Source organism: Pristis pectinata, chromosome 38, assembly GCF_009764475.1.
Source record: "Pristis pectinata isolate sPriPec2 chromosome 38, sPriPec2.1.pri, whole genome shotgun sequence".
Taxonomy (NCBI): Eukaryota; Metazoa; Chordata; class Chondrichthyes; order Rhinopristiformes; family Pristidae; genus Pristis; species Pristis pectinata.
Genome location: NC_067441.1, coordinates 6,506,995 through 6,520,226, shown reverse-complemented (window position 1 = coordinate 6,520,226; position 13,232 = coordinate 6,506,995). Strand labels below are relative to the sequence as shown.

The 13,232-nt window shown below is 43.2% G+C and overlaps 1 protein-coding gene across 1 annotated transcript in view; it reads left to right on the top strand.

The window, feature by feature from the left end:
* dnajc4 (DnaJ (Hsp40) homolog, subfamily C, member 4) overlaps nt 1-13,232 on the top strand; it is a 117,613-nt gene that overhangs the window by 35,892 nt on the left and 68,489 nt on the right. The window contains exon 4 of the mRNA XM_052045290.1: nt 5,586-5,800. Within this exon, the coding sequence (XP_051901250.1) occupies nt 5,586-5,800 (215 nt within the window). The remainder of the gene's footprint in view (nt 1-5,585; nt 5,801-13,232) is intronic.

The window sequence follows — 13,232 nt, the reverse complement described above, 5'->3', positions numbered from 1 at the left end:
AGGATGTGGGCCAATATTTATTGCTCATCCTTAATTGCCTATTGAAATGGTGACGAACCACTTTCTTGACCTGCTGCAGTGAAGGTACTCCCAATGTGCTGTTGGGTGCACAGTTCCATGATTTGGACCCAGCTGCATTGATAGAACAGCAAAATTTGTATTTGGCAGCCACGGTGTGCCTTTGGTTGAGGGAATAACTGTTTAGGTCATGAATGGGGAGCTAATCAAGTGGGCTGCTTTGTGCTGGGTGGTGTTGAGCTCCTTGAGTGTTGGTGAAGCAGCACTCATCCAGACAAGTGATGTCAAGGACAATCGCAGTCATTTTGCCCTCTGTGTGGAGAGTTTGTGAAGTGGTTCATAGATACATGTGACTTAGTTCTCTTTCTCTTTTGTTCTTGATCTTGCCCTACCTCCAGAGGGAGCTAGTGCCCACAGAGAGATTGTGTTAGCTGGCCAGATATTAGACTTGGATGGACAGTGGATGGCCAAGGAAGAAGCCACGCACTCCATTGATGATTGATGTTCGATGAGCTGGAGAGCGGGGGGTGGGGGAGGGGAACAGAGACCGCATTAAAAATTCTCCACAGGAATGTTCAGAATTAGCAATTATCATTATCTTTCTGAAGTGCACAGCAAGTAAGTTTTGATTTAAATGATTACAAAGTGGATGAATGGACTGATTAGGTCAAGTTGACTCTGTCCCACTTTAAATCCCACTTGTTTATTAGTTAGTCTATTTTTGACGATGTTTGGTAATTGCCTCTACTGTTCAGGAACATAAAAACAACAACAGACAAGATAGCTCCTGTGGTCCACCCTGCCCATCTCACACAATCGCAATGACTAGGGAAACAAAGGACTGCAGATGCTGGAATCTAGATGAAAAAACACTATGATGCTGGAGGAACTCAGCATCCATGGAGAAAAGCAGGCGGTCAACGTTTTGGGTCAGGACCCTTCTCAGTCCTGAAGAAGGGTTCTGACCCGAAACGTTGACAGCCTGCTTTTCTCCACGGATGCTGCCTGGTCTGCTGAGTTCCTCCACCATCACTGTGTTTTTTCACACAATCGTAATGCCTTGATTACCTCTGTAAATTACTATTCCAAGTTGCTCCGATCAGCCTACCTCTGTAAACCTATGGTCATTGAACACTGTGCTACTCGTGTTTTTACTTGCAGCAGTCCATTCAGCCCCTCTGCTTGCTGGCCTCCACTGGCTCCTAACTCTTCAACATCCCAATTATAAAGTTCTCTTGCAAGTTTTCAACTCCATCTGAGGCCTCTCCCCTCCCTATCCTTGTAACCAGCCCCGAGCTGTCTGTGCTTCTCCAATTCTGGCCTATTGCTCATCTCTAGCTTGAGTAGCTCTGTCAATGGCAGCAGCGTCTTCAACTGCACAGACTCAGGCTGTACCAACTCTGGAATTCTTGTGAGGTAAATTCTGGAATTCCTTCGCTAAACTGCGCTGTGTCTTTTCTCTGAGATGGTCCTTGAAACATTTCTCTTTGGCCAAGCTCTTGGTCATTTTCTCTGTTATCTCCTTACCTGGTTTTGTGTCATATTTTGTTTAGTAATTCTCCTGTGAACCAGTTTGTGACTTATGCTATATTAAATGTGCTTTACAAATAGAAGTTGTTATCACAATGTCCACACTCTACCCCACCCGAAAAACAGATTAAAAAAAACAATGGCCAATTTGTAGGGGGATGGTAGAGGGAATTAAAAATCTTCGGAATTCGCTTCAAATCCCTTGGGCGATTGAAACTATTCCAGGAGATAACCGCCTGTTGCCTCTGTGTGAATGAATATATTTGTTTTCTCATATTAAACAAATGGGGACCCTCAAGGCAGCAAAGTACATCCAGCCTTAGCTTAATTAGTTTAGTGTGTATCAGGAAGACACTGTGTCTGGTGGTGACTTGGGAAGTTAATGGAACTGTTGTCACAGTCAGTTGAGGTTATAACTATTATATAGAAATCTGCAGTGGAAAATTATTCCCCTGTGTGTGGGTTTGCTCCTTACAAGCCTCCACCCACCTTTCTTCATCTTACCCCACAAGACTATCTTTCCATTTCATTCTTCCCCATGTACTTGTGAGATTCCCCCAAATGCATGTATGCAATGGAGTCTCTTTTGTTGCCTGCCTGTGACTTTGAAATGAATATTTCATAATATGTTTTATCAGCACTTTTTGATCCACCCAAACAGTGAAATCAGATTCTGTCTTTGATTATGTCACAGAGATGTGTGTTTAGATTAATACCCAGCACATTGTTAAATATACTTGATTGGATCATTAACTAGCCCTGTTCAAGGCACAGGGAAATTGGTCCCAGCTCCTGCACCTGAATAAATTACGCAAATGGCAGATGCTGAATAACAATAATTTGCTCAATGGCCTGTGTATGCATGAGTGCCATGAGAAACGAAAAGATATCCTGGAGTGATTGCAAGGCAGCAGAGTAATCTGTGGGTTCAGAGCAAGGTTAGGAGCTGCCAATGCTCCTCTCCCACCATTAATTATGTCAACGGCATCCATTGATTAGGTTGCCACTTGCTCCGAGACACCCAATGGTCACTGTATTGGTCACACCAGAACATCTTCTGGGAAGCCTTCTGGTCATTTGTCAGATGGAATTTGGTGGATATAGGATAAGGCGATCATGTGAGAGTAGGTTATGTTCTTGTGTGGAAGAGAAAGACTATCATAGATTTTTATTTTAATTATTTACTTAAGTAAGGTAAGCTCACTGGCAAGGGTAGCATTCATTCCCCTATCCCTTATCACCCTTGAAAGGCCACCTTTTTTATGGGGCTGAACTACGTAAATCCATTGTACCTTCTCTAAGACTGACTACTATTCTGCAGCATTACTTCCTCTTCACATAAGAATTTTTAAAAGTTATTATTATTGCCCCATTTGTCACTCTGTCATACTCAACTGGAGAAACACAACTGCACTGAATCATTTTGTATCTTTGCTGTATAGAGCAGCACATTGGTTTCCGTCCACGGCATTCTGCAGTGTAACCAGTGGCATCATAAACCTGTAGGGACATGAATGTGAAAAGTATTCCACCTGATTGGCTCAAACATCAGCTCTCCCCATCACTGGCACACCATGGCTTCAGCGTGTATCGTCCACAGCAACTCACCAGTTTCTTAGACAGAGCCTCCTGAAACCACAACCAGTAATGGCTCGAAGGATATTAATCAGCTACTCTTTCATATAAATAAATAAATTGATAACAACGTTTCATCATGAAGCTCTGGAAAAGCTGGATCACTTCTCATATCTTGGGACCCATCCCTCAAATAAAGACAGACATTGATGGGTGTTTGAAGATCATGACCTTGTGCAAAGCTCATGGCCTACTGGGCAGCAGTGATCCCTGCCCTCCAAATGCTTCTGAAACCACTACCATCTACAGCAGATACTTTTAAAAAAATAGAAAAATAACTCCATTGCTGATTCAGCAAATCCTTCATTGGAAGGACAAGCGAACCAATGTCAGTGTCCTCTCCCTGGCAATCATGCCTAGCAATGGAGCATATGCTCCATTGGGCAGGCCATTATCATTCACATGCCCAACACTAGACTCCCGAAACAGGTGCACTGTTTTAAGTACAAAAACAAACTGCTGGAGGACCTCAGTGGGTTAAGCAGCATCTGTAGAAGGAAAGGACTGATGCAGGATCTCGACCTGAAATGTCAATACTTCTAGTTCGGCTACTCAACCCGCTGAGTTCCCCCAGCAGTTTGTTTTTTGCTCCAGGTTACTGTATCTGCTGTCTCTTGTGTCAACACTATTTCAAGTTCTGTGTAGGGAAGAGATTGGGACAGAGGCAAAGATTCAAGTATATGCTCAAAGCCTACTTGGAAAGAATGCAGGGTCCTCACTGATTTTTGGGAACCCCTGGCCCTTGACCACTCAGTGGTGTAGGAGAATTTGAGATGGTCTTGAGAACCTCAAGTCCATGCAGTAGGAGCACACAGACGGCAAATATGCAACACTATCTGCCCACTTGACCCATCAGGCACTTCTTGCTCCGTCTGGTAGAACCTGTGGTTCCCACATTGGCCTCATTAGTCTAGTCCTGGAAGAACCCACAAAACTGGAGTAAAAGCAAGTCATCCTTAATCCTCAGGGATTGCCTAAGAAGAAGAAAACTCCTTCATAGATGCAGGGTCAAAATTCTGGAACTCCCAACCTAACATCATGGGTTGAAGAGGAAATCCCAAAGGTGTCTAGGAATGGGCAGTAATCATGTGCCAAATGCTATCAGCCACTCCGATGAGACTTGTGTGGGACATCAGACAAGAGGCATGAAAGGATCATCCCAAGGAATTATTGTTAGGAACAGTGGAGCAGTCTGTCATGGGACGCCATCATCAGACAGGTCACAGACCAGCAGCAGCAGCACTCTCTTATGGACATTTGACGTGCTTTTGGATTGAATAAATGACTCTTGAATTCATGACCTCTGGTTTTGGAACCCTTTGGCTCAGTATTAATGTTTTGCTGGCAGATGTTGCTAATGCAATGAGGATGCAAAGCATTTGGAGTGGGTGTTAAGTAGATTATTATTGGTGGCCGAACTTATTCCCTACTTTCACAATCCAGATCCACCGTTGAACCCTTCAAAATAAGATCTGGTTGTTTCAGAGCATTGGTAGGAACAGCACTGGCCTCTCGCTGTACTCTTGTGTGCTGGAACATTAACTGGAATTTGGCTCTGGTGTAGTTTACTTTCAATCCCGAGGGGATTCTCTCAGAGTCTGTGAGGCACAAATCACCTTCTGCATTTTAGGAAATTTTTGCAGCTGGTGTGTCCAAATGGGAAAGAAGCATTTCCATTGTTTTGACATGTTAAGTGTTGAACATAATGTTTATGCGCTGCAGTGAAGTGACTGATAGGTTTTTTGGATTTAATTTTATGTCAGTCATTGTGTGAAGGCTCCTACTGTGTGTAAAAATAAAAGGAATTTTAATTTGTAGAGACTTTATTTGCAGGTTTATGCCACACCCTGTTCTAGACACTACCAGCCTGTGCTTTATTTTTACCATATTCAACACAACAAATTTCCTACTCTTACCATTGTCTCATCCTCCTTATCTTTATAACCTCTTCCAGTCTACAAACCTCCAAGATATTGGTGGTTCTCCAAGTTTGGCCTCCTGATTTTTCTTAGCCTGCCATTAACAGCCATGCCTTCAAGTGCCTCAGCTCTCTTTCTGGAAACTTTGCCTCTGTCCTAATCTCTTCCCTACACAGAACAGGAAATGTTGTCAACATAAAAAACTGTAATCTGGAGCAAAGCTTACACCTTTGACCATGCTTTTGGTCATTTGTCCTAATAATCTCTTGATGTGGTTGGATGTCAAACAGTCCCATTTGCTCTGATAAAAGGTAATTAATATGAAATATTTCTCTCTCTCAGATGCTGTCTGATCTACCGAGTATATCCAGCATCTTCTATTTTTTATTTCAGATTTCCAGCATCTGCAGTATTTTGCTTTTGGACTTCCTGGTCCAAATGTAACCATGTTGAATTAATTGTGTGAAATATCTTCCTCTACAGCTCCATCCGGACATCGACCTGTCCAACCCCAACCTGCACACCCAGTTTGTAAGGCTGAATGAAGCATACAGTGTGCTGAGCAAACACAGCAGTCGCAAAGAATACGACACAAGGCTGCAGCGACATGCCTCTTTTGGAGAACCCTTCAGTCCACAGGGACACAGCTGCAAAAACGACCCTTTCTTCTACCATGTGAACCCAACATCAAACTATGGGTAAGATGCATAACAATCTTGGGTCAAAGTTCACCATCCTCTGGAAGAAAGGTGGTAGGGTGGATGAAAAATGTACCATTTGGCTCCAAACCTAAGCCCACTGAGATATCACTATTAGTGTAGCTCAGTCAGCCCTCTTGCCACCACCCCCCTCACCCCCGCGCCCCCCCCCCAACACTTCTGGATTCAAGTCCCATACCAGGACTTTTGTGTGTGCACAAGCGTCATTACTGAGGAAGTGTTGCATTGTTGAAGATATCATCTTTTGGAAAGATGTTAAACCAAGGCCTTGTGTAGCTTGTGAAGCTCTGTTTAAAAGAGCAGGGGAATTCTGAGCTTCAGCCAAAACGTCACTCAATGAATGCCACTAAAAGCAGATTAATGCTTTGCTGTTTTTGGGAGCTTGCGATGGGCAAATTGGCTACCATGTGTTCTGCATTACAACAGTGACAGTGACCACACACCAGAAGTACATTGATTGTACTTTATAGCTCTGGTACGACCTGAGATTGTGAAAGGCTTTGCATAAGTGGAAACCTTTTCACTATCTCAGCAGGCAGGTGTTGGTGTAAACCACAGCTACTCTGGAGGGATGTTTTCCCTGGCTCCAATTCAAACCTGTGTGGAATGTCAGGTACATTTTCCCTTGCTTTGATGGATGAGGCACTGGCTGTCATTGTTAATAACAGCATTGGAGGAAGGGTGGGTGAAATACAGAAAGTGTTTTCTGGTTCACAGTAGGATATCGCTGACTGTTGTAGCTTGATCACTGTTGCTGTGTACCTATTGTAGTGGATCTCCCCACCAAAGGAAATAATTTAGTGTCACAGGAAGCCTGTTAGGTCATTCCAGAGGAGTTAACCACATTGGAGACATATAAAGGCTCAGACTCAGTATAGCAGACAGCTTTTCTCCCCAATATTAGTGATCTGGCTGGTTTTTCATCACAATTCAGTAGCTTCATGGTTACTTTTTGAACTTAAATTCAGATTTCAAGCTGCTGTTGTGACTTGAGCTCACGTACTTTAGTTCTGAATAACTGGTTCCTTAATATAACTCACTAGTTTATCCATAATAAATCACTGATGTACCAACACTTTCCAGAAGGTGATTCTGAATGAATATATTGGGTGATGCAAACTTGTAGATACCCCTTGGATTATGTCAGTCACCAAAGGCTCTGAATAAAGGGACATAGTCATATTGGAGATCTTAGCAGAGTCATAAAGTCTTAAACATAAAATATATAATTCAAAAGATTAACAAGTCGCAGTTTGTGGTTTCTCACAGCCGCTTCTAACTTGACTACATTATGCAATGTTTTTTTAAGCCTGGCATGATCACTTTGCTGTTTTTTTAACCTATCATCTCACTCTTTCACTGAAGACATAGTTTTGTGAATGTTGAAGTTTTGTGGGGACAGAAGAACTGGAAGCCCCTTCAACACAAAGTGGCTTTCATGCTAGTGACTGAGTGCTATTAGCATAATTACTGGTTGTTTAAAAATATCTATCCCTAGCTCATGTGCAACTGAGATGAAAACAGTTGCAATAATCCACGATTGACCACAAGTGCTTGTGTGTTTGTTTAGGTGGCTGTCTATGAATTACGTCATTATGTCACTCAAATACATCTGTGTTGTCCCATCAGATTCTTCATGTTACTTATTGGCCTAATTGAGATGAGAGTGGTTTGAAACCCCTCACCCTAAATCATAACAGCCAGGAGTTTAGACTACAGCTTTAAATTTGAATTCCTTACTTCAGTAAAGGACAAGGGGTGATGTGAAAGTGGTGCTTTAGATCATAAAGGTGTTTGATAGGGTAGATGAAGAGAAAATTTGTTCTATAAAATTTCAACTTTGGAGGAATCCAAAAGTAGGAGCCATAAATATACGATTGTCTCTAATCAATCCAATGGGGAATACAGGAGAAAGTTGGGAGGATGTGGAACTGGCTCCGATAAGGAGCGGTTGAGGTGAATGGAAATGAAAGGTATGGAAGGATATACTGAAAGAGTGAAATGAAGAGGAGTGAGAGGAGAGCCCAGGTAGAGCAGAAACATCATTGTGGATCAGTTGGGAGAATGACCCATTTACCAGGCTAACCATTCTGTGCAAATTCACAAGTGAAACAACCACCTGATATTCAACTATAACTGCTAACTACCTGCCCCCTCTTTACAGCATTTCTTCCCAGTTCTGTCCATGCTAACTATCTGACTGGCTGAGAGGGTTGTTGGATATCGTTCACAATTGGGAAGGTGGTTGAATTTTCACTCTGAAAGGAGAGAGACATTTGGGGCTATTGATAACAGATAGCAGTGGTGACAAAGCCCAAAACAAACTTGATATGGTGATCCAATATTTCTTTTTTGGGTTTAGCAGCCTCTTATGTTCTAACATTGCCTAGACATTTGTATTTGTGTGGATGCGGTCTCCACTCACAAAGGTCAGAAGTTATTTGCTTGGGTGAATGCACTAGGTGTTGGCTGAGTTGTCGAATGTACAGGCTTTAAAAACATTTTGGAAAATGAACATAAATGAGTCTCATTTTCCCCTTTCATGCATGCCAGACATTTATGGGAGGCAGTAAACTCCAGTTCATTTACCTGCTGCACAGTGCCTGTCACCAGCAGCAGTAACCAGAAGGGAATGTAGCATGTGCAGAATTTAGAGCCTCTTTGTGATCCTCTTTGCAGTTTGTTGTTAACTCGTGAACCATATTTCACATGGGCTATTGCACTCCGATATTGAGGTGACAGTATACGATCCAAGGAGGCAGTCACATATTTGGTGGGAGCTATGGCAGTCCAGATAATGGAAAATGGGGCACAGAGAGACATGGTTTTGATCTTTGGTCTTACATGAATTTATCTGGGCTTCATAGTCAAACAACTACAGTGAAGTTTCTCAGGGCTAAACGGGAATCAATTTAACCTGGGATTCTGCTTTTGATGGCACTTACTGCATGTGCATTAGTTTCACCTAAAGCTGAGGGGCTTTGGATAGCCTCCTTGGCTAAATTATCAGAAAAGAAGTCAGCACCCGCAGATCTGCATCCTAAAAGTTAGGCAATAGGAAAGCAATAAGTCTTTGTCTGCCCTAATCCAATGGATGGGAGAAAATGAGTCTTTCATTTCTATAGTCCTTTCACAACATCAGCACATCCAAAGGTGCTGTGTACTTTTTGAAATGTAGTCAGTATTTCAATGTGAAAAACGTGACAATTTACAGATGATGCCAGATAACCTGTTTCAGTGATGTTGGTCAAGGGTTAAATAATGGCCACAGAGCTTCAATAAAGTAGCATCATGGGATCTTTTATCACCAGATCCACTTCCAAGGGAAGAAAAAGGCCTTTGGTTTAATGTCTCATCTAGAAGGTAGCACTTCCAATAGTGCAGCACTCCTTCATTGCTTAGATTAAGTTCTCGAGTCTCAGTAGTGGGACTCAACACCACAATCTGCTGACTGAAGGGCAAGCAAGTGTGCTATTCACTATGCGACCTTTGGAGAGGAGCATGGCTGTCCTTCGGGTCTTTGGGAAATGAAAGTTGAGTTCCCTGTCAAGGTCTATGCAGAGCAAGTGCGGAGAGCACATGGAGAATTTTCCACCAATACTCCACAGAGTTTGGGGTGTGAGTGATGCTTCTGGCACACTGGGCAATTGTTAATCAGGGGCAATAATTTTTTACAATGTCATGATATTTACTGGAGAACAGTGCAGCAGGAAAGTAACACTATCTAACGGATTGCTGCTTAGAGAATGTCTCAAATTCCTATCCAATCCTATAATCCCTCAATTATGACAAATGTTGCCCATTCACTTGCTTAGTATAGAATTTTAGACCAAAGCACAACAATTAAATGCTAAATCCTGTTCTCACCATACAATGCTCCTTAATTCTCCACTACTTAACTCGTAATGCACTCAATCCGCTAAATCTCATGTAGCATTTCCAAGAACTATTCACTGTTGTTCCTAATTCACTGACTAATGTCATGTTTCAATGACTGGGATACAAAGAGGTCTCAATCTTAGAATTTGCAAAGATCCTGGTAAAAACAGTTCACAGTTTTGTCTTGTGTGTATCAGGGTTATGCTGTATTTGAACTCCCAGTCAGCAGGAGAAATGGCTTAGCTGTTGGAGCACTTCAGCAGTAGTTAGTTGGAGAAGTGTGAGGTGTAATAAACAGGGAAGAGACCAGAGCGGAGTATCAAAAGGTCTTGGACCATTTGAGCTGAGTGGTCTGTTTCTGCCCTGTAGACTCTTTGCAGTTAAAGGAGTGTGGTCAGGGCATTGAGACTTTGGGATATAGAGACAAGGGTGGTCAGTGCTGAGCTGGGTATATTGGGCTTGAAGTTCTGCCTTCAAAGTTGAAAGAGTACAAAGTGGGATATTTTAAATAAAGGGCTGTCTTAAAAGAGACGAGGCACGTGTGATATTGGATTTTATTTCAAGGACTACAGGAGCTAAACATTAATATGTTACAGTGAAGCCTTAGTATGCCCTCAGTTGGAATGCTGTTTGCATTTCTGGGTTTTAAACATAGGGAAGGATAACAGGGTAAAAGAGAGCGCAGCATCAGTGTAGAGAGTGAGATTCATGAGGATTCTGCCTGGTTTAAGAAAACACAAAGACAAAAATAGACATGAAAAATTGGGACTATTCTTATTACAAAAAGGGAGTTAATGGGATGATAAAGCTGTTTAAAATTATGAAGGGCTAGGATGGAGCACGCTAAAGTAAACAGATAAGCAGAGTTTATTCTAACCACTTGCTGTTGGCCAAGCATATTGCATCCAGCCTGATTTACGCACAATGTGTTTATAAAAGGAAACCAAAGCAAAGGCTCTGTATGTGCTGCCTGGGGAGATGAGGGGAAGAAATAATCCAAAATAATCTCTGAGTAGGAGCCTTTATTGCACAGCAGAATGGGAGGGCTTGTGACTTATAAACCATAAAACCATAGAACAGTACAGCGCAATACAGGCCCTTTGGCCCACCATGTTGTGCCGCCCTGCAAACCACACCTAAGACTATCTAACCCCATCCTCCCACATATCCCTCTATCTTAAATTCCTCCATATGCTTATCTAACAATCTCTTGAACTTGTCCAATATATCAGCCTCCACCACCGCCCCAGGCAGCGCATTCCATGCACCAACCACTCTCTGGGTGAAAAACCTCCCTCTGACATCTCCCTTGAACTTCCCACCCATTACCTTAAAGCCATGTCCTCTTGTTTTGAGCATTGGTGCCCTGGGAAAGAGGCGCTGGCTGTCCACTCTATCTATTCCTCTCAATATCTTGTATACCTCTATCATGTCTCCCCTCATCCTCCTTCTCTCCAACGAGAACAGCCCTAGCTCCTTTAGTCTCTCCTCATAATCCATACTATCTAATCCAGGCAGCATCCTGGTAAATCTCCTCTGCACCCTTTCCAAAGCCTCCACGTCCTTCCTATAATGAGGCGACCAGAACTGGACACAGTACTCCAAGTGTGGTCTAACCAGAGTTTTGTAAAGCTGCATCATCACTTCGTGGCTCTTAAGATCCTCCGACTTATGGAAGCTAATATCCCATAAGCTTTCTTAACTACCCTATCTACCTGTGAGGCGACTTTCAGTGATCTGTGGATATGAAGCCCCAGATCCCTCTGCTCCTCCACACTGCCCAGGATCCTGCCATTTACCTTGTACTCCGCCTTGGAGTTTGTCCTTCCAAAGTGTACCACCTCACACTTCTCCAGATTGAACTCCATCTTCCATTTCTCAGCCCAGCTCTGCATCCTATCAATATCCCTCTGCAAGTTTCGACAGCCCTCCACACTATCCACAACACAACCAATTGTGTCATCTGCAAACTTCCCAACCTTCCACCCCCTCATCTAAGTCGTTAATAAATATCACAAAAAGTAGAGGTCCCAGAACCAATCCCTGTGGGACACCACTAGTCACAGCCCTCCAATCCGAATGCACTCCCTCCACCACAACCGTCTGCTTTCTACAGGCAAGCCAATTCTGAACCCACACGGCCAAGCCTCCCTGGATCCCTTGGTCTCTGACCTTCTGAAAAAGCCTACCATGTGGAACCTTGTCAAACGCCTTACTAAAATCCATGTAGACCACATCCACTGCACTACCCTCATCAATCTTCCTGGTCACTTCCTCAAAGAACCCTATCAGGCTTGTGAGACAAGATCTTTCCTTCATAAAGCCATACTGGCTGTCCCTAATCAGTCCATGATTCTCTAAATGCTCATAGATCCTATCTCTTAGAATCCTTTCTAACAGCTTACCCACCACAGACGTAAGGCCCACTGGCCTGTAATTCCCTGGACTATCTCTACTACCTTTTTTGAAGAAGGGGACAACATTCGTCACCCTCCAATCCTCCGGTACCATCCCCGTGGACAATGAGGACTCAAAGATCCTAACCAACAGTTCAGCAATCTCCTCCCTCACCTCACGAAGCAGCCTGGGGAATATTCTGTCAGGCCCCAGGGACTTATCTGTCCTAATATTTTCTAACAACTCCAACACATCCTCTCTCTTAATATCTACATACTCTAGAACATTACCCTCACCAACACATCATAAAGCATCGTCGTCAGCATCATCAAGACCCCTCTCCTTGGTGAATACTGAAGAGAAGTATTCATTGAGAACCTCACCCACTTCCACAGCTTCCAGGCACATCCTCCCACCTTCGTCTTTAATTGGACCTACCTTTACCCTAGCCATCCTTCTGCTCTTTACGTATGAGAAAAAAGCCTTGGGATTCTCCTTAACCCTACTCGCCAAAGCCTTTTCGTGTCCCCTTCTCGCTTTCCTCAGCCCTTTCTTAAGTTCCTTCCTTGCTACTCTATATTTCTCACGAGCCCTATCCGATCCTTGCTGCTTACACCTTATGTATGCTGCCTTCTTCTTCCTAACTAGTCGTTCCACCTCTCTCGTCACCCACGGTTCCTTCACCCTGCCATTCCTTCTCTGCCTCACCGGGACAACTTTGTCCCTAACATACTGCAAAAGATCCCTGAACATCGACCACATCTCCATAGTACATTTCCCTTCAAAAATGTCATCCCAATTTACATCCCAAGTTCTCACCTTATAGCCTCATAATTCGCCTTTTCCCAATTAAATATCTTCCCATCCTCTTTGCTCCTATCCATGTCCATGACAATTCTAAAGGTTATAGAGCAATGGTCACTGTCCCCCAAATGCTCACCCATTGATAGATCTGTCACCTGTCCCGGTTCATTACCTCAAACTAGATCTAATATGGCATTCCCTCTAGTCGGCCTGTCAAAATACTGTGTCAGGAATCCGTCCTGGACACACTTAACAAACTGCGTCCATCTAAACCCTTGGCACTAAGTAGGTGCTAATCAATATTTGGAAAGTTGAAGTCTCCCACTATAAT